General features: G+C 37.6%; 1 protein-coding gene across 6 annotated transcripts in view; it reads left to right on the forward strand.

The window, feature by feature from the left end:
* Mtmr6 (Myotubularin related protein 6) overlaps nucleotides 1-20300 on the forward strand; it is a 546834-nt gene that overhangs the window by 512164 nt on the left and 14370 nt on the right. For all 6 annotated transcript variants that reach the window (XM_067143599.2, XM_067143600.2, XM_067143597.2 and 3 more), the window contains 5 exons: nucleotides 3027-3159; nucleotides 8293-8525; nucleotides 15609-15859; nucleotides 17210-17465; nucleotides 19571-19721. In XM_067143599.2, coding sequence (XP_066999700.1) covers nucleotides 3027-3159; nucleotides 8293-8525; nucleotides 15609-15859; nucleotides 17210-17465; nucleotides 19571-19721 — 1024 coding nt within the window. The remainder of the gene's footprint in view (nucleotides 1-3026; nucleotides 3160-8292; nucleotides 8526-15608; nucleotides 15860-17209; nucleotides 17466-19570; nucleotides 19722-20300) is intronic.

The raw sequence follows: 20300 nt of genomic DNA on the forward strand, positions 1-20300 counted from the left end.
CAAAAAAAAAAATTACCATAACCTTATTGGGCGACTGATTTTGTCGAACCTTGTATCTCCGTGGTGACCCCGACAACGCCATTCACTTGACTGTCTCTTCAGTTCAGGTTCATAAGCATGTGCCCATGTTTCATTGACTGCGATAATGTGATTCAACATGGTCCTTCTTGCTGAAACCTCTCCAGATTGTTGCGACATGTTTCGTAATGCGTCCACTTCTGTACCTCAGTTAAGTGACGTGGCACCCACTTTGCACAAAGTTTACGCATCTGTAGGTCCTTCTGTAAAATGCGCCGTATTGTTGCCGCTGGTGTTACTGTACGTTCTTGCAATTCCGCTTAAGTCCAGTGCCTGTCCGCATGTAAACACTGATCCATCACCATTGTCCGTACATCTTTGTCCATGGACACTGGACGGCCTGGGCGAAGCAAATCTGCAGTTTATACTCTACCCCGTTTGAATCTCCCCACTCACCTCGCCACTGTTCTATAGGGCATGGCATGCACACCTAATGCTTCTCGCACCTCTGCATGGCATTGGCGTGTATTTCTACTGCGGAGAACTGCAATTTTAATATACGATCGTTCTCCTGCTTGTTGACTTCCATTTTGTGATGCTCTCACTCACACACTGAACTTGCAGGCATGCTTAGACCCACACTGTTGTTTACATACACCATCTAATGGCATCATATGCAAGTTTCCAAATGGATATCTTAGATTTTCCGTGTTATCTCCTGTTGGCGAGAAAAAAAAAAAAAATAGTTGCCATGACTTATGACTCGACCTACATATAAATGTAAAAATTGTTACTATTAAATAGAGAATTCATATTAGGATTCCTCTGAATATATTTCAGGAATTTATCATCAGTAATTGAATTATACAGATATTTTAAATCTTGTGGACTGATGACCTTTCTATATAAGAGTTTTAAAACTGAGTAGCTTTATGTAACCACTCAAAGTTTCCATACAGGCTTTTTTTCTTCACAGAAAATTATTAGAATATTATTATATAACAAAGTTCTTAGTCTGAGGATGAAGAACAGGTTACTGAAATGAGACAAAATCTTCCATGTCCTCGTCTAATAATCATCTTCATTGTCATCTCCTCCTCTCACAGTAGGCCAAGAAGTCAGCTCTGTGAAGTACTCCTGATACTCATCAGGTATATACTCGACCAGTTTCTTCAGATCTTCAATTTTCCTCTCCTTAATAGGTACCTTTCCTGTTGGGTACACAGTTTATTGGCAGAAATGATGGCACTCGACTGGAGCTACCTAGTCTGAAAGTGTTCATGCTCAAGCCATCAGTTCTGTATAACAAAAAATAATAAAATACAGTACTTCAGTATACAATAATGATGCAGTTACACAGTCGGAAAACAAGAGAGTAGCGCACTATTATTCGACAGACACCTAGCGCCTCTATGGGTACTTAATAGAAGTAGGGCTTCAGTCCAGACCGATGCACTTCCTTTTCAAAACGCTAACTTTCCAATCATAATATCACAGTGAAGGAGAGGTTGGACTTATCTCTTTTCTTTATAAAACGACGTGATGACCATTCAAGAGGGGAAATTCAATGTTAACTCAGTTTTGAAAAAATGTGACTGATGCCCTTTCTTTATGAACCACTTAATTTAATACGGTACATAATGACTGATTAATTAGTAATGTAGTTTATAACGCTTCTTTCCCTACAATAGTCATTGTGCTTCGACCATCCGGGCGTATCTGGATCTTAATGGTTTCGAACGATCTTGCCCGAGGTAGTGCAACATACAATTGGCCGTGACTGAATACTGGTTTGGATAAGCAGACACCCACTTTTTCAAGAGGTTGTGCCTGCACTTTATTACTGGTAATCGTCATACAAAAGGCTAGTCGACTTAATACCTTCCCGTTTCTGCGTATGTCGATGTTTTCTGTTAGTAGCATGCAAGTTATTAGGAAAGTTCTAACATCTGTTGAGTAGTAGCATGCAAGTTATTAGGAAAGTTCTACCATCTGTTGAGTATAATTAGAAGCTGGGAAAGATCAGAGAATCAAAGAGTATATAGCTCAGAATAATATTCTTCCATGATCAGAGGAAGTGTATACTCTCTGGCTTCACAGGTAGAAATCAAACATCACTGCATCCAATGACATTACTAAGGATGAAAATCACATGGTAGGCCTATACCAGAAAGTATTAGCCGCTTAGCAACATGCTAAGTATAGAATGTATTGCAGGTTAGGGTAAGCCTTCACCTGTAATTATTGGAGTGAACATTTAATGATTTGGTTTTATGATTACTCAAAGTTGGCTGAACTTAAGAGACCTATCAATATCTTGTGATTCACTGGCAGGTAATTCCGGAGAGAATAAAACAACAATGAAGCAGATCGGTCCAGTGGAATGGATGAACGGGTTTGCCAAAGCTGTTTTTAGTAAACTCATTTAATATATAAATATTCCCTTCCATTCTATCTGATAACATAGAGACACATAACTCATAAATGATCAGCTGTAGGATATAATTCATAGAGATGTTTTTTGTGTTGTTCTGGAGTGTACATATCTACACCCCAATTACTTCCTTCTCACATTTTGCAGAACACCCTACGTAAGGAATAAACCATAGTTAATATAAAACAACAAACTGAGCGAGTTGGCCGTGCGGTTAAGGGCACACAGCTGTGAGGAGCTCTCATTCAGAAGATAGTGGGTTCGGACTCCATTGTCAGCAACCCTGAAGATGGTTTCCCATTTTCATACCGGGCAAATGCTGGGCCTGTACCTTAAGGCCAAGGCTGCTTCCTTCCTACTCCTGGCACTTTATTATCTCGTCACTATAAGACCTGTCTGTAAAAGAAAAAAAATCGAGTGAACACATTTGATCGACATTCATATTCGATTATTGTATTTAGCAAAAAAAAAATTGAATAGCTCCTAACCTGTATATTTGAATAATGATTCAAATTCTAATATTCTGTAAAATTTTAATATCTAATACCTCCCATATTGTCTCTTCTCTTTGTAGATTAATGCCATGGCAAATAGAGCTGCTGGGAAGGGCTATGAGAATGCCAACTTCTATGACAATATAAAGTTCCATTTCTTAGGTATTGACAATATTCATGTAATGCGAAGCAGCTTAGCAAAATTAATCGAGAGTAAGTAATATTTATGTCCACTTTATTTTCATGAAGATTACCCATGTTGTTCTTCACATTTGTTTAGATGTTTTTGAAATTGTTTATATAGACACAAGCATTCACTGCACAGTCCAGGGTTCTGGAGAGATGACGCTGGAAGCAAATTGCCACTTGTTTGAGTTCGGGCATCGGCCTCGAGTTAAGTGCATGCCTTCTTCCTAGCGATCAAAGTTGTTGGAATATGTCTAGGTATCACTTCTCTAGAATTCTGACTGTGCAGTGAAGGTTTTCACCTCCTCCTATATAAAAGGTGGATAATTCAGTCTTACCACTAGACTGTCTTGACAAGGCCTGCTGTAGAAAGATGAAACATCAACACTCGTCAAAATATGAACACAGCTCATGAGAGAACTGTGTACTCGGAAATCAATTTGGAATTACACCCGTGAGATTAATGGTAGCAATAATAAGGTTATGAATGACATGAGATCCTAAACTATAGCTTTTGAAAAGATACATATATACATAAAGACTGACACCTATTGTTAATAAAGCAGAAGAGTGTGCAAAATTATACAGCGTTTTGAAAGAAATGAGACAAAATAATTTAATAGACCTTACAGTGGGATTTAAACATGGATTACATCCAGCTGAAAATATTGCAAATAGTGAGTTCAAGGAATCTGTAAATAACACCCTACAAATATTTACAGATGGACGCAAGAGTGACATCAGAGTGGGTTCAGGAGTAGCTATATTACTGGAAAATAAACTTATATGACAGTTAAAATTTAAACTGAATAAAAGACGTTCAAATAATCAGGCAGACAGTTGCCAGTTCTGAAAGCACTTGAATAAATTGAAACATTGGTATAAGGAAAAAAAAAATACACAGTTCAAGAAAATTGTGGAACATGTTTTGTAATGTCTGGTAAGTGAACGTTAATTTGGTAGATGGGGTTCCAATGGTCGTACAGCATACCTTGAGACCTTAGCTACTCAGGCTATGTCAAATCGAAGTTATACTTCATATGTAGGCGTAGCCATGCATTAAACTGTCGGGTGAATCCTCAAAACAAAGTGAACAGCGGTGCGTCCTTGTGTCTTTGTGAGGTACACAGACTACTGCGGTCATTTGAGCACATCGTACATCAACTAGTATATCCCATGAGATATCTTAACGACGTTCAAGTCTCAAGGGCCGTCACTTTGATCCAGGAAGTATGGACTTTTCATCGTGTCACTGTAGATCTCAATGTCTTTCCGTCGGTGATTCACGGCTTGTGGAATCGCTACAGTGAGACAGGTCAGTTCACAAGGAGGGTTGTACAAGGTCGTGGACACGTCAGCTCTACAGGATGACCGATTTCTGACCATCTGTGCATTGCGGCTTTGTTCAGCAACTGCCAGAGAACTGCAACTAGACCTCAGGAGGGTCACTGGAGTCACGGTGTCTGACCAGACAGTAAGGAACAGGTTAAGAGAAGTGTCCTTACGACCCAGACGTCCTGTTTGAGTACCCCGTTTAACGCAGCAACATCGCACAGCTCTCCTTCTGTTTGCCCGTACCCACGTCAACTGGCAACTTTGCCAGTGGAGACCTGTGTTGTTCACAGACAGGTCCAGATTTCCCCTGACACAGTGTGATGGAAGTCAACGTGTATTGAGATGCCGTGATGAGCAGTACATGCCAAATGTTGTCCAGGAAGGTGACCGATTCGGACAAGGTTCTATGATGGTGTTGGGTGGCATCAGTATTGATGGTCATGCTGATCTTGTCGTCGTCCGTGGTAATCTTACTGCTGCAAGGTACATCGAGCAGATACTGCTACAGCATGTGTTGGTTGCTGCATACGGTGTTGGCCCTGAATTCATACTCGTGCACAACAATGCCAGGGCTCGTGTAGCACACATCACCGGAGCTCTCTTGCGAGAACTAGACATTCAATAGATAGGATGGCCAGCTGTGAGTCCCGACCTTAATCCCATCCAGCATGTGTGGGATAGGCTTGACAGAAGTGTTCATGGGCGCCCTGTTCCACCACGGACCCTCAAAGACCTCAAACAGGCTCTTTTTGAAGAATGGGACCTGATACCACAACGTGACCTCCATCGACTTATACGGAGCATGCCACGTAGGTGCCAAGCTGTGATAAATGCTCATGGAGGATATACACCATACTGAAGCCCTCCAATTGTGATAAAAATTCATCCTGGAGGACTGTTGTCACTTTGTTTTCACCCCTATTTGGACATTTCCGTTTGTGTTCTGAAAATGAACGCGAATACATTGATGTTCTTTTGTATAGTTCAACAGTAAAGAATAAAGGTTTAATTGGTAAGATACCTGGGTGTGAGGTATTGTTTTGTGGAGCATGGCATACATTCAAAAATATGTTCCCCTAATTTTTTTTTAACTGTGTATCTCGTGGAAATCCAAGACATTCACTGACAGTAAAATAACTCATTACAATGTAATAACTACAACTACCTTATTTGCCAAATCAAAATGAAAGTCAAGATTCTTCAAAGGATCAAGCAGAAAATTGAGTTCACCTGGATTAAGACTCGCGCTGGAAACTACAGTAACAAACTTGCGGATCATCTGGCCAAGGAAGCAGCGCACAACAGTGAAATTAGTGGGTGATACAGCAAAATTCCAAAAGAGTGTTTTAATTAAGGAATTGAGAGATGAGAGCTTAAGAAAATGGCACAATGATTGGGATCAAACAATGAAGGGTTCAGTAATAAAATAATTTTTTTCCCATTGTAAAAGACAGACTTTCCAAACATATTTAACACCAAATTTCACCACATTGTCATGGAAAATTAAGAGCTTATTTTCATACTTTTAAAATTTTAGATAGTCACATGTGTCCATGTAATGCCAGTGATCAAACTGTTGACCATTTATTCTTTCATTGTGAATTACTTGAGAGAGAAAGAAGCATTTTAATTTAAAATATTTTAGGTACAGAGTCATGGCCAGTGAGCAAATGTAGATTAGTAAAAATTATCTTAAACAGTTCTTAAGTTTCACAAACTCAGTTGTATTTGAACAGCTATGAAAAGAGGATATAGTTTTGTTTACTTATGTACACCATAACTGCCATCGAATTAAGAATGTATCTCACATCTAATTAGAAATTTAAGTTACATTTGTAGTTTGATTACTCAAAGCATGAATCAAGAATCTTTATTTGCCATTGACCACAATGAAATAGGCTTTGTAACCTATAAATAATATAGTAATGTATTAGTAAGGCTAAATGAACATACATCTTTTATTAAATCTTAATACTAACATTATGCATTTCTAAGAATTCAGAGGTATTATAAAATGGATTTTCTATTAACCAATAATAGTACATTTTTCTTTTAAAATTACTTAAAGGTGTGGTAATTGATTAAATAATCTTAAACAACTGATTTTCTGTGAGTGAGCAGTTTTTGACAGCCTGTGAATTGGGATGTCAGCGTCTGCTTTGCGCCGAGTATCTTGAAGGTGAATGTTTTCCCTAACAGTGAATTAATTCATGTTGTGTTTAACATATGTCAAAGATATATAAATATACACATTGTTTGGACAACCTTTTTCCATATCAGAAGAATATTATATACATAAGAAGAATGTCCCCATAATAACAGTCCATAGGTAATGTGTGACTGGAAGAGACCAAAATATGCCATCCTTAGGTAGTTGCTGCTAACTAAATTCCTCAATTTCCGTATCAAATAGGCCACTCGTGATATTTTTTTACAAACATGATCAATGTGTGTTTCCCAGATCAATATGAAAACCAAAAAGTTTGACTGACTGACTTTTGATATCTTTGGATAATCCTAGTGTGAGAAATTGAGTTTTATCCTGATTGCACAACAGCCTATTGAATGAAAACCCATGCATTGCAGTTGCAAGAGCTTCCTGTGACATCTGATGCAAACCTGAGATGCTCTGGTGTTTTGTAATTAACGTATCGTCTGCATAGTATATAAGATCATGAGCTGTGACATTTTGCGGTAAATCATCGACTGCCAGAATGAATAAAAATGGACTGAGGACAGAGCCCTGTGGCAAACCAGTTGTAACTTTCTTCAAAGTGGAATACCGTACCTATTTTTAATTGAGACAAACTGATATCTGTTATTTAAGTATGACTTAATTATGTTCACTGAGGGATACTCAACACCATACATCTCAAGCTTTGCAAGTAAAATTTCATGATTAATACAGTCAAAAGCTTTACTTAGATCACATAACTACAAAGAGATGGCCTGCTTGTTTTCAAAAGCTGTTAATATCTGATTAACAATTTCAAGAACAGCAATAGTAGTACATTTACCTTGTCGAAACCCAAACTGACTGTCGGATAGGAGATTGTAAGTTTCAAAATAGTTGCTAAGTTGATTGTACGAAAGTGACTCAAATATTTTAGAAATTATTGGGATAATTGAGACTGCACGATAATTCTGAAGAAATTCTTTGTCCCCAGTTTTAAATACTGGAATATACAAATTTTAAGTAAATCAGTAAAAACTCCAAACTCTAAACACTTATTAAAAATAAAAGCTAGAGGTTCAGAAATCAAATGTGTTATTCTTTTGATGATGTAGTTAGATAACCGATAACAATCCATACTCTTAGAGTTTGATAATTTTTAACTAACTTTAATTACTTCATCAGATGTGATTTCAATCCAATGGAAAGTGTTTCGGCAGGGGGTTTGATTATGAAGAAAGTAATATTACTGTCATGTAATGGGGCATGCTGTGGACAAATGGTAACAAATAAAATAATACATATATATACATCTTCACTAAAGACTGTTATGCCTTTAAGTGTTCTGTCTGCAAGTCTCTGTGAATTAACGATGTGCCTCCACACAACCATCTTTTTTCAGCTACTTCTGTAACGTTGTTCAGTTCTACACCTCTTATTATTAAATCATTAAAATATTGTTATCTCCTTGATCTTCCTCTCCTAGATAACTAACCTCCTCAGTTCACCTCACACCACCCAGCACCAATTCCAGTTTATCGCCATAGCTTCATCCATTGAGTTCGTTACACTTCTTCTAATGGGTAGTGCCTGTATTAAATTGTATTGCTCGCTATAATAGTCATTACTTTTATCATTGATTTCTCATTTAGCATGTGAGCTGAAAGCACCATCTATGAGTAGCTTTTTGAATGGCATCGAGTCAAGCGGTTGGTTGAGACACATCCGCTCCATCCTCGAGACCTCGTGGTTCATCGCACAAGCATTAGAAAAAGGTGTAAGCGTGGTTGTACACTGTTCTGATGGCTGGGATCGTACAGCGCAAGTGTGCTCTGTTGCTGGTCTCTTTCTGGATCCTTACTACCGCACCATTCAAGGATTTCAGGTGAGTACATTGTTTCAGTTTTTCTTCTGAGGATTGTTTCAACTAGCAAGGTATTTGATTAGTATACCAGGCAAGGTGTGCACTAGCAATTTTTTCAATCAATCATTCAATCACCACTGATCTGCATTTAGGGCAGTCACCCAGGTGGCAGATTCCCTATGTGTTGTTTTCCTAGTCTTTTCTTAAATACTAATTGCAAAGAATTTGGAAATATTATTGAACATCTCCCTTGGTAAATTATTCCAATCCCTAACTCCTCTTCCTATAAACAAATATTTGCCCCAATTTGTTCTCTTGATTTCCAACTTCATTTTCATATTATAATCTTTCCTACTTTTAAAAAACACCACACAAACTTATTCGTCTACTAATGTCATTCCACACCATCTCTCCACTGACAGCTTAGAACATACCACTTAGTTGTGCAGCTTGTCTCCTTTCTACCAAACTTTGCAACATTTTTTATAACACTATTCTTTTGTCGGAAATAACCCAGGTCAAACCGAGCTGCTTTTCTTTGGATTTTTTCCAGTTCTCGAATCAAGTAATCCTGGTGAGGGTCCTATACATTGGAACCATACTCTAGTTGGGGTCTTACCAGAGAATTACATGCCCTCTCCTTTATATTCTTACTACAATCCATAAATACCATCAGAAATCTGTACCCATTATTTAAAATACCGTACCATTTTTGTGATTATGTGATTTTTGTAAATGGAAGTGTGGTCAATAGTGGAGAGTAAGCTGGATGAAAATAAGAACAGCTTCAGACCACACAAGGTCTTTAGAACCATATTTTCAGTATCTGTCAAGTAATTGAAAAATGCTATGACAAGGTAGGCTGTTACGTTTATGTTTCATAGATGAAGAGAATACAAATGACAGAATACCTAGCAAAAAGATGTTAGCCATATTGGGGGATTATGAATTAGGGGTAGTTTATTATAGGCAGTCAGTCATTTATGTTGACAATAAGGCTGCAGTGAGAATTGATGCTAGATTGAGTTCTTTGTTCAAAGTACTTACAGAGGTTAGACAAAGCTGTATACACTTTTCACCTTTGTTGTTCATAACAAAAATGGATATTTACTAATAAGGAGAGTATTTGGGCTGAAACAAACTCATTTACATCACAATCCCACGAGGGATCATTTCAAGGTCCCTTCATGCACTGGTGGTAATCGTTTTTCTGCAAACCTGTGCAGTCGTCCACATTCGACCTTTGCTTGCCACTATGCCAGCCGAGACCTTCCAAAAGTCTTCATAGATGCAAGTGTGAGCGGTCAGCTTTGATTCCTCATTTGCCAACAAAGTCGCTACTACTTTGTGACTCCTGGTCTGGACATAAGGATGAATAAGTACTATGGAAAGCTTCTGGAGGAAAAGATTTACATCTACAAATTTAGAAATCGTAAAACTATAAAATATGCACAACCTCTGACTTGTATTTCTTCAGACAAAATAAAATACTAGCATTTGTACCCATTCTTCGCACAGGAATTTGTAGTGGATTACGTGTTTTCTTCAGAATTTTATGCGAAAAACACTCCTCTATTTACACATATAATGCAACATGTTAAAATATTTTCGTACGAAAACGCGTGACAGCAACTTGAAATATGATGAAGCTGAATAAAGTTGAGAGAGAATGAGTATGATTTCTAAATTTATTGTACGGTACAGTTCCTGGTCTGAAGTTGTGCAAAATTCTCTGTAGTTCTCAGGTTGCATGTGTTATCTCTGACCACTGGCATGGTGCTCTGACGTTGATGATACTTGCCTTAATATCTGCCCAATCGAAAAGAGTAAAATTGCTCTTTAGTTTTCCCGTTGCCCACCTTGAAGTGACACGCAAGACGTGCCCCTTGGGACTTGGATTAAAATTCCAATTTTTTTGTAATCTGCACTATGACACACACTGGCGAAAGTGTCGAACATTCTTATACTTGGTGATAGCCGGGTGAGGGAAATTGCGAAGGAAATGAACAATGAAGATATTGCAGCATCGGCTGTCATCTATCCTGGGGCCCCAATCAAGAAGGTACTGGAAAACTCTGAACAGGCAGCAAGAAATCTCGGAAGTCGTGATGCAGTAGTGATCATCGGCGGGACGAATGACGTAGCTCACGACGACGCCAAGAATGTCAGTTCACAACTTAAATGTACACTAGGTAAGCTGACTCACACTAACATCTTTGTAGTGAACGTGCCCCACAGGCATTTCAGTAGAGACTCGTGTGTGAACATTGAAGTAGAAAAAGTTAATACAGATATGGTTAAAGGTTATAAACATTTTTGTAATGCTCGGGTAATTGAATGCAGCAGTTTTGAGAGACACTGTTACACAAATCATGGCCTTCATCTAAACAATTCAGGTAAACGAAAGATTGCAAATATTGTTCTCGATTTTATTAATTTAATATATGTACTGTAAAAAAAAAAAAGGTAACTCCCTTGAGTTATAATACTGACCAGGAAAACTAGTAGAAAGAGTCAGCTGTACTTCAAGCTGGTTCAGTCAACTAGAAAATGAAACTCAAGAAATTCAAGTCACCCAATTGCAACAGTCAAGTTTTAGAAAGGAAGGGGGTCTGAGATTATTTCTGGTAAACCGTCAGTGTAGAAAATAAACAATTAAAATTTGGTACATTGATGGAATCTTATGAGACTGATGTGGTGATAGGAGTGGAATCATGGTTGAGAGAAGGGGTGGGTAATAGAGAACTATTTCCAGAAAATAATAGATTATACTCATAAAAACAAAAATAATGATATGGTAATAACTGGGGGAGATCTAAACTTGTCTGAAGTTGAATGGAATGGAGCTGAAGGTGAAGCCAATGAACAGAAACTGACAAATAATTTAATTTGGGAGGGATGATTTACACAAGTTGTACAAGCACCAACTCGTCTCAATAACTTACTAGATGTATTCTTGGTTAAACCATGGAAAATTGTTTATAAAACTGAGGTAATTGAAGGAATAGGTGACTATAAGGCTGTAATAATGAATGTAGGCCTGGAACCACAAAGGCTTGTAAGAGGGCCACACAAGGCAAGAAATTGTACAGGAAAACTAAAGTTGATGAATTAGGGTCTTACCTTAAATTATTTTCTCAAACATTTCCTCTTTCCTCTCTTCCCGGCCTATATGTTCCTATAATTCCCACCTCCTCCGTATTATCACAAACTAATTTTATCCCTAATATTTCATCCCTTTCATCGGTAAACCATTCATGTGAGCAGTAAGTTTCCTTCACCAGAATAAACACCCCCCCTCCCATTTCATCTCCTTGGTCTCTATGACAGACTGTATACCCTTCTTAACAGGTATAAATCTCTTCTCTCATTCCTAAATGATTCCTTTATAGTTTGCCCACAGTGTATCCACATTACTCCCTTCACTTATCAGACAACTGGATCGTGATTGGATGCAAATGTAGTAAACAGTTTCGATGGTACTGACAAATTGGTCTTAATGGCAGACTGTGTTGAAAGCCTGCAATCTATAATGTCTTGGAGCTTGAAAAATTGTGCAATGAGTATGGTGTGAAAATTAGCATTTCTACAACTAGGGAGGAAGCCTAAGAGAATTGAATGTCAGGTTGAGAATACGAAGGTGGAACTGGTAGATCATTTCAGGTATTTAGGAAGTGTGTTCTCACAGGATGATAGTGTATTAAGTAAAATTGAATAGAGATTTAGCAGCGCTAATACAGTGAGCTCACAGTTGCAATCAAAAGTATTCTGTAAGAAAGCAATTGGCTCTCAATTGAAACTACCTTTACATCACAATGTTTTCAGAGTATGCTGTACAGGAGTAAAAACTTGGTGGACTCGGGATATTTTGTTCATAAGTTGGTAGTAACAGACATGAAAATAGTGAGAACAATTGGTGGTGCAAACAGGGGAGGAAAATGGTAGGAAGATACTTGTAATGAAGAGATAAAGGACGAGTTAGGAGTGAACTCCGTGGATGAAGCGGTGGGTGTAAACTGGCTTCGATGGTGTGGTTAAGGTGAATGGATGGTGTGGTTAAGGTGAATGGAGGAGTGTAGGTTACCTAGGAGAGTAATGGACTTTATCATGGAGGGCAAGAGAAACAGAAGGACGAGGTGACGATGGCTAGACACAGAGATGTGGCACTGAGACCAAAGAGCTAGTTGCAATTAGATACAAGTTTTTGCCTTTCATTTGAAAATTAAACAAGCACATTAAAAGCTGAAAGTCTTGTGGCCATGTATCGAGCTATAGTTCTGTGACGCTCAAAAAAATCTGGGAGTAACAGTTGACGGAGCTTTCACTTTCACGAAACTCCATTGTAGAATGTTCGTGTCCCTTTTGGTACTCATCATCTCATGCCAAACAGGTGGATGTGGCTTTTAGTGAGACCTGCCGGTTGGTGGCAGGCTGTTTAATGTCCACTCCTGTTGATAAGCTCTTATCACTTTGCAGAGGTTGCAGCACCACATATTCAAAGAGAAGTGGCTGCAAACAAGGAGAGGACATGAATTGAACAAGAAAGTGCTCATCCACTACACGGTCGTGTACTCCCAACACAGAAACTGAAGTCCAGGAATACTTTCCTGCGTATATTTCACTAAGTAATTGGATCATCAATATAATTAGTTATAAAATCTTCTTATTCTGTCTATTCACTACTATACATTATTTGCAGTGCCTATGTTTATATCATAATGCGTTGCTAGGTACTAGTTTCGACCTCAATTTAGGTCATCATCAGCCTAAAATAATTACACTTTTGTCAGATGTGCCAACGGCTGTAGCCGCGTTGAAACACTGGATCTCATGAGATCTCTGAAGTTAAGCAACATCGGGCATGGTCAAGATTTGGATGGGTTGCCACACACTGTTGGTGGAGGGTAAGGGAATGGAGGAGCCGAAAGGAACTGGCGACCCTACCATATGTAAACTCCGGCTCAGGCACACTTCTGCGGAGGTTCGAACCTGCCTTTGAGCAGAACACACTCTTACCTTACCTCTATCAGATGTCCTGGAAAATTACCCCCTTATGAAGTAATAAAAACTAAGAGTAAACTATATGTACATTGTGATAACATTCATTATAAAATGTGGTTGAATACATGAATCAGATCGAAATAGATCGTGGTGCCAATGATTAGATAAAAACAGTCAATGAAAATGCCTAAATTTGAAGTACAAAATATTGTCTATGAATCGGTAAATTTAAATGTACATTACGTCAGTTCTCCGATGATATTAGGATATTACATAAACATTAAGATAAAAGATAAAAACATAGAAAATTTCGTGGCATTCTGATTACAATGTCCAGGTTGTTCTGGTGAGTTATATGGCTATTACACTTTCTTATAAAATTGTGAATAAGTTTTACATTACATCAATTTTATGATGTTAGGATATTACGTAGACATTGAGTAACACATAAAATAAATACAAAATTTTTTATTCCACCTTCTCAATACTTGACAATCATGCGATGTTTACAAAAACATTACATTGTGCTATTACAAGGTACTAGTTTCGGTCCTATAAGGACCATCATCAGCCTAGCCAAGATACATAAGTGTATACCATAGTCCTAAAACAGAGTTATGCGGTGAGATGAGAGATGAAAGAATGGACTGGGGATGTGGTGGAATGATATACATATAAAGTGGTGAAAATATGAACTGTTGTAGATTTAGCAAAGTTGTGTTGAACAGTGACAAATAAAATCTTTTGGTATATGTCTCGTAAAATTACAATATTAAACAACAATTATCTCAAAATTGAATAAAATAATCTCTAGTTGACGAATAGTCCAAGGTTGCACATTTAAAAATTGGTTTATGTCAGATTTTAAACAATGTCCAATGTTTCTATCAAGTTCTAGAAGATATGAAGTTTAACATTGGCGCAGAGGGAATTATTTTGTCCAATAAATCCACAACAGAGGTTAAATGTTAACAAAACTGTTGGACATATCTTGTGGTAGATTGAAATCTTGTTGTGTTACAAAGGAGCAATCCGAATTCAATAGGAACCAAATGAACCTGGAGAAAAGAAAGTTTGAGTTAACGCAAGAAAGAATTGAAATGGGGGGACGAGACTGGCGAAAAAAGAGAACAAACACTGAGGGCTCACCTTGCGCAATGTGAAACAAGCTTGCAGGTTGAGTGCAACTAGCAGAGTGAGAACAGCGTAAGGCAGAAGGGAAGGAAGTTAGTGAGGGGAGGAGCATTGAATGACGTAAGTGGGGAGGGGCGGGGAAATGGGAAATGGATTAAGGCGAGGTAGACGGGAGGGAAGATGGCATAACGATCTTTTTTAATCTCATTCATGTATTCAACCACATTTTATAATGAATGTTTTCACAATGTACATGCAGTTTACTCTATTAATTTTTATTACTTCATAAGAAGGTAATGTTCCAGGAAATCTGATACAAAAGTGTAATTATTTTAGGCTGATGACCTAAATTGAGGTTGAAACTAGTACCTAACAACACATTATGATATAAGCATAGGCATTGCAAATAATGTATAGTATTGAATAGGTGGAATAAAAAGATTTTTTAACTCATTATATTTATGATCTCAGTTCAATATGGAACCGAAAATGAAATTGATAACCGTAATTGGATCAGACGAAAAAGGCAAGATTTCAGCTAGGGAAAACATCCCTGGACAGATAGCAGTAACTCAAAGCTTACCACCCAGCTCCAGAGAGAACTGGGCAATGTTGAAACCCCTGAATATGTTGAGATCAGGTGTGGGCAGATCCAAAGTGACCTTAGTGAGATGGAGTCAAGTGTGAATGTGGGGGAGACCATACTCTGAATCACACACTTCAATGTCCGATGTGCCCATCCTCCAGTACAGAAGATAAACTCTTTCAAGGCACTCAAAATACACTTGATGTAGCAAAGTTTTGGTTGAAATATGTGTAATTGTAACTGTATGTTCGAGATGTTTCTGACATGAGAATAATAATGATAATCGCAGAGGCTTGCGTACTGAACGCTGGAAGACATTACAGTCTATAATGAAGATGTATGTATACTGTACTAACCTGAAAATTAATTTTGCTGTGTTGCAGGCTTTAATCGAGAAAGATTGGTTGGCATTTGGTCACAAGTTCAGTGAGCGCTGCGGTCACGTGGCTGGAGACCCTAAGGAAGTGTCTCCAGTGTTCACCCAGCTCGTGGATTGTGCTTGGCAGCTGACCCAACAGTTCCCCACCACTTTCCAATTCAACGAGCGCTTCCTTCTCACTTTACACGATCATGTACAGTCATGTCAGTTCGGCACCTTCATTGGCAACTGTGAGAAAGATCGTGTTGATCTGAAGTAAGTATTAATTTTGAGTTTGGAACATCATTGTCATTGGTCTAGTCCATAACCACTAGAGCCTATATTCATACGCACAATCAAATGGTAAATTATGCATGCAAAATGCATGAATTTTAAAAAAAAATCCGCCATAATATACCAGGTGTATGCATAAATCTTTTCCAGTTTCACTAAGAATTGGCGCCAGCGAACAGTACGCAGAGTATGAATTTGACACATACGTCAGTTTGTTCGTCTGACATTAACCTACCAACACACATAAGTTGAGTCCACCAAACACTAGCGCCTGTATTGTATCGTTCAGTGATCATGTCGAAGTTTGTGTCTGAGAAACATTCGCGGCTCGCATTAGTTTTCTTATTTAATCAAAAGAAAAAGGCTGTGGAAAGTTGTTAATGCACAATGCTATCGTCAACAAGTGATTAATTTAAATCACGCATTGATTGAAAGATGACCGGAATGGGCTAGAAGACATGGCAAAGTAATTTCGTTACACGATAATGCATCGTCTCACGCTGCAAAACCAGTGAAAGACATCTGGAAATTGCTTGGATGGGACATTCTTTTGCACCCACCATATTGCTCCAACTCACGCCATCTGCCTATTACCTCTTCACATCAGTGTGGCAGGAGGAAGTTGGAAAATGGCTCGACGAATGGTTTGCCGCAAAAGACAAGCAGTTTTTCTGGCATGGTATTCATAACTTACCTGAAAGATGGGCGAAGTGTGTAGAAACTGATGGCCAATATTTTGAAGAAACAAAAAATGAATTTCGCTTGAAAATTGTGTTTTCTTTATCACAAAAACTGGCAAAAACTTATGCATACAACTGGTAAAAAAATGAACAAAAATCAAACTAATTTGTTTTGTTGGATATCTTGCCTTACTGTGGCCTTTGCAGTACAAAAGGAAAGTTGTATTATTATTTAACATCAAGCAAGGGCATTCCTGTTACCTAGACACATGCTGCTAGATGTTAAAATTTTTATATGCAATGAATATGACACAGATTAGAGTAGAGGTAGGATGTTGTAGTTACATAGAAATGAAAAGTTTACCGCAAGATAGGATGGCATGGAGATCTGCACCAAACCAGTCTATGGACTGATGACCCGAACAACGGTAATAAGCCACTGACAGAAAGGGTACAAATAATTTATTACAACAGTTATGAGAAAAATATTCCGTAATGACACAGTATTTTATATCTGCCATTAACATGTATAATTTATATAATGTCTAGTTTTTGTTTAGTGGTGTCTCCAGTAGGGAGAATTTATATGTAAAATGTATATGTTACATTGCAAGCAATGAAATTGTTTGTAAACTAATATGTTTGTTTCTAGGTTGACTGATCGTACTTTCTCCTTATGGGGTTACATGGCTAACCATATGAACGAGTACATCAACCCATTGTACAATGCAGAAACCACTCCAGACATCTTAATACCAAATATCTCACCCCAGAACATAAGGTTCTGGCGAGGAATGTACTGTCGGTTTGAGAATGGCGTTCATCCACGCGAACCGCTAGGTGATTTGCTACTAGCCACTTGCGATCACAGCTCATCACTTGAAGACCACATTCGTCTACTGACTAAGGTAAATATTTCTTTAGGGAACTTATTTTATAATAAGTCCTGAGTGTGTATAGCAGAATAACTCCTTTACAGTTTGTCAAATATGAAATACTTATTTAATTTTTCTTTAAATACTTGAAGTTTGTTTCCAATATTTACCCATTTTTACACCAGATTAAGTCTAGGTCTGTACATTAATAAAAAGCCACAACTGCTACCTTTCCAAAAAAAAAAAAGTATTATTATTATTATTATTATTATTATTATTATTATTATTATTATTATTATTATTATTATTATTATTATTATTATTACAGTACAAAATAGATATTGCTGCTCGCTATTTGCATTTACAGGCTGGAATAAGACTCGCATTTCGTACTCCTTCACATATCAAAAAATGTGAGCAGGCGCTCTGTATCTAAGTTGTGGGAGTTGACAAGCATGTTTTTAATGTTTTGTGTTTGTTTTCTGATGTTGGATTATTTATTTGTGTTGTCGTCAACTGCTCAAGTTTCCTGCAAATAAAAAAGTAACCAAAGGTCAGTTTTTCTTGTGCTACAGAGCTGATGTGATGAAAACACAATAAAAACTTGGCATTGGTGGTGGGGGTTTTGTGTCACACGTATGCATTTGGCCCCGTGTAATGGCCAGATGCCCTTCCTAAAGCCAGCCCTTTATTACGTGTTTCTGTGGTGGTTGATAGTGTGATGTGTTGTCTGAATATGAAGAGGAAAGTGTTGGGACAAACACAAACACCCAGTCCCAGTGCCTGAAGAATTAGACGCGATTAAATCCCCGATCCGGCCGGGAATCAAACCAGAGACTTTGAACCGAAGGCCTCAACGTTGACCGTTCAGTCAAAGTTAGCACATTGTTTTAGAAAGAATAACACAATAAATCTGTATAAGAACTTCAAAACTAAGCTCGCAAGGCATCAACAAAAAAGTCTCTGTTTCAAGAAAAAAAATGGGCAATTGGCACTATACAACCAACAAAATAGTGAGGAACTCACCAGATATTTTAAAGAACTGCCAGGCTCCCCAGAACCAACACTAAGATTTTTACCCAAGAACCTGAAAAAACTAATTCAAACTCATTACGCCAGATGAAGAAATTGCAAGACAGATCAAAATACTTATAAACAATAAAGCATTGGGTGAAGTGGGAATCATAGTGAAAGCCCTCAGATCTTCAGGCCCAAACACAATAAAAGAAAAGCAAGACATTTGGCAAACAGAACAAATCCCAGAATAGAAAAATGCACTAATTCACCCGCTTCACAAGAAAAGGGACAGAACAAATGTAAAAATCTGCAGAAGAGTATCACTAGTATCACATTACAAAGAAAATTGAATATGCCCCCTATTCAATACATACACATTGTGTATTCCGTCAATACGGAATGATTCTAATATCTTGTAATCACTAGTATCAGTTGGATACAAAATACTGTCCCAGTGTCTCCTTGATAGAGAACAACCACCAAAAGTAAAAAAATATCAGACGAGAGTGATCATGTCCACAGCAAATAACCTTGAACCTAAAGCTAATCAATCTTAAGACATAGAATTTGTAGCAAAAATTTAGTCTGCACATTTGTTGACTTCAAATGATTCGGTTGATCGCAAATCACTGTTCCAAATATTGAAAGAACATCAAAACTCTTTCAGTCATGAAACAGACACTGACACACACGAAGTCCAAGGTTAAATTCGGCCCAGTGGTCACCAACCCATGCTCCCAAGTTGCAAGCCTCTGGGGGTTCCCCTTTCAGGGGAAAGAAGAATTCGAGCAGAGATTCAACTGGTGTTTTAACTGCTGTCGCAGACCATGAACGGTTGGAATGCAAGATTATTTATCATGAAACAGTCTCTATTTTGTGAAGACTTTGTAAAGAAATGAGCAATCTGAGGTTTCAAATTTTGGGTGAAGGAGATATTCATACTACTCTGTATCTGTTTTGCTATAAACAGCAATCAGTTTTTGATAATGAACACTAAACATCAGATGATTTTTATTAAGGAGCTCTTAAATAAGTATTCAGTGATGAAGACCTGATTTATTTAAATGTGGAATTAGTGACACCTTAACTTACTAATGTACTATATTTAATTTTGTTTCCAGAGAATAACTATCCTAAAGGAGCAATTGGCTGAAAGTGGAGACAAAAGGCGCAGCATAACAGGAGACTCATTGGAGATGGACAATAAGTACTTGTACGAAAAGGGCGGGGGAGAAGATGTGGATATTAAGTTGAACCTGGCTACAAATAATGGTAAGACTGTTGAAGTATTACAAGTAGAGTTGGGAATTAATAATTAAGATGAGTTTTTTAAGGTGACACTCCGGAGATAAAGATATTTTTACCTAATGCATGGATTTTCATGAAACTTTATGGGAATGTCACCTACATAAAAGTAGAGATATCACGAACATTTCATTCATACACAATTTATAGTTTTTTCAAAAAAAAAAAATTTTTTGATTTTTTTCTTGAAATTCTTAATTCCATTTTTTTTCATGAAGTTTAATCAACATGTTAATGTAAATTTGTAATTAGGTAGATAATGCTTCTTTTGAAAGCACTACTTATCAATTTTGGGCTTAAAAGTCTCTACTACTTGAAAATATTCTGCAATCAAAAATTCCATATGCAAGTTTCTTAATATAGCTGTGATACATATACCATACAAATTTTGTTACAATTGGCTGAATATTATGGATGTAAAATGGGATTTAAGTGTAAAAATTACAATTGGCCGGAAAATTAAAGCAAAGATCAAGTGACGTTTTCTTCCTGATTCATTACCTAAAAGTCATCAGAACCATATGTTTTTCCTTCCCTTCCTTTCTT

The sequence above is a fragment of the Anabrus simplex genome, chromosome 3 (assembly GCF_040414725.1).
Source record: "Anabrus simplex isolate iqAnaSimp1 chromosome 3, ASM4041472v1, whole genome shotgun sequence".
NCBI classification, from domain to species: Eukaryota; Metazoa; Arthropoda; class Insecta; order Orthoptera; family Tettigoniidae; genus Anabrus; species Anabrus simplex.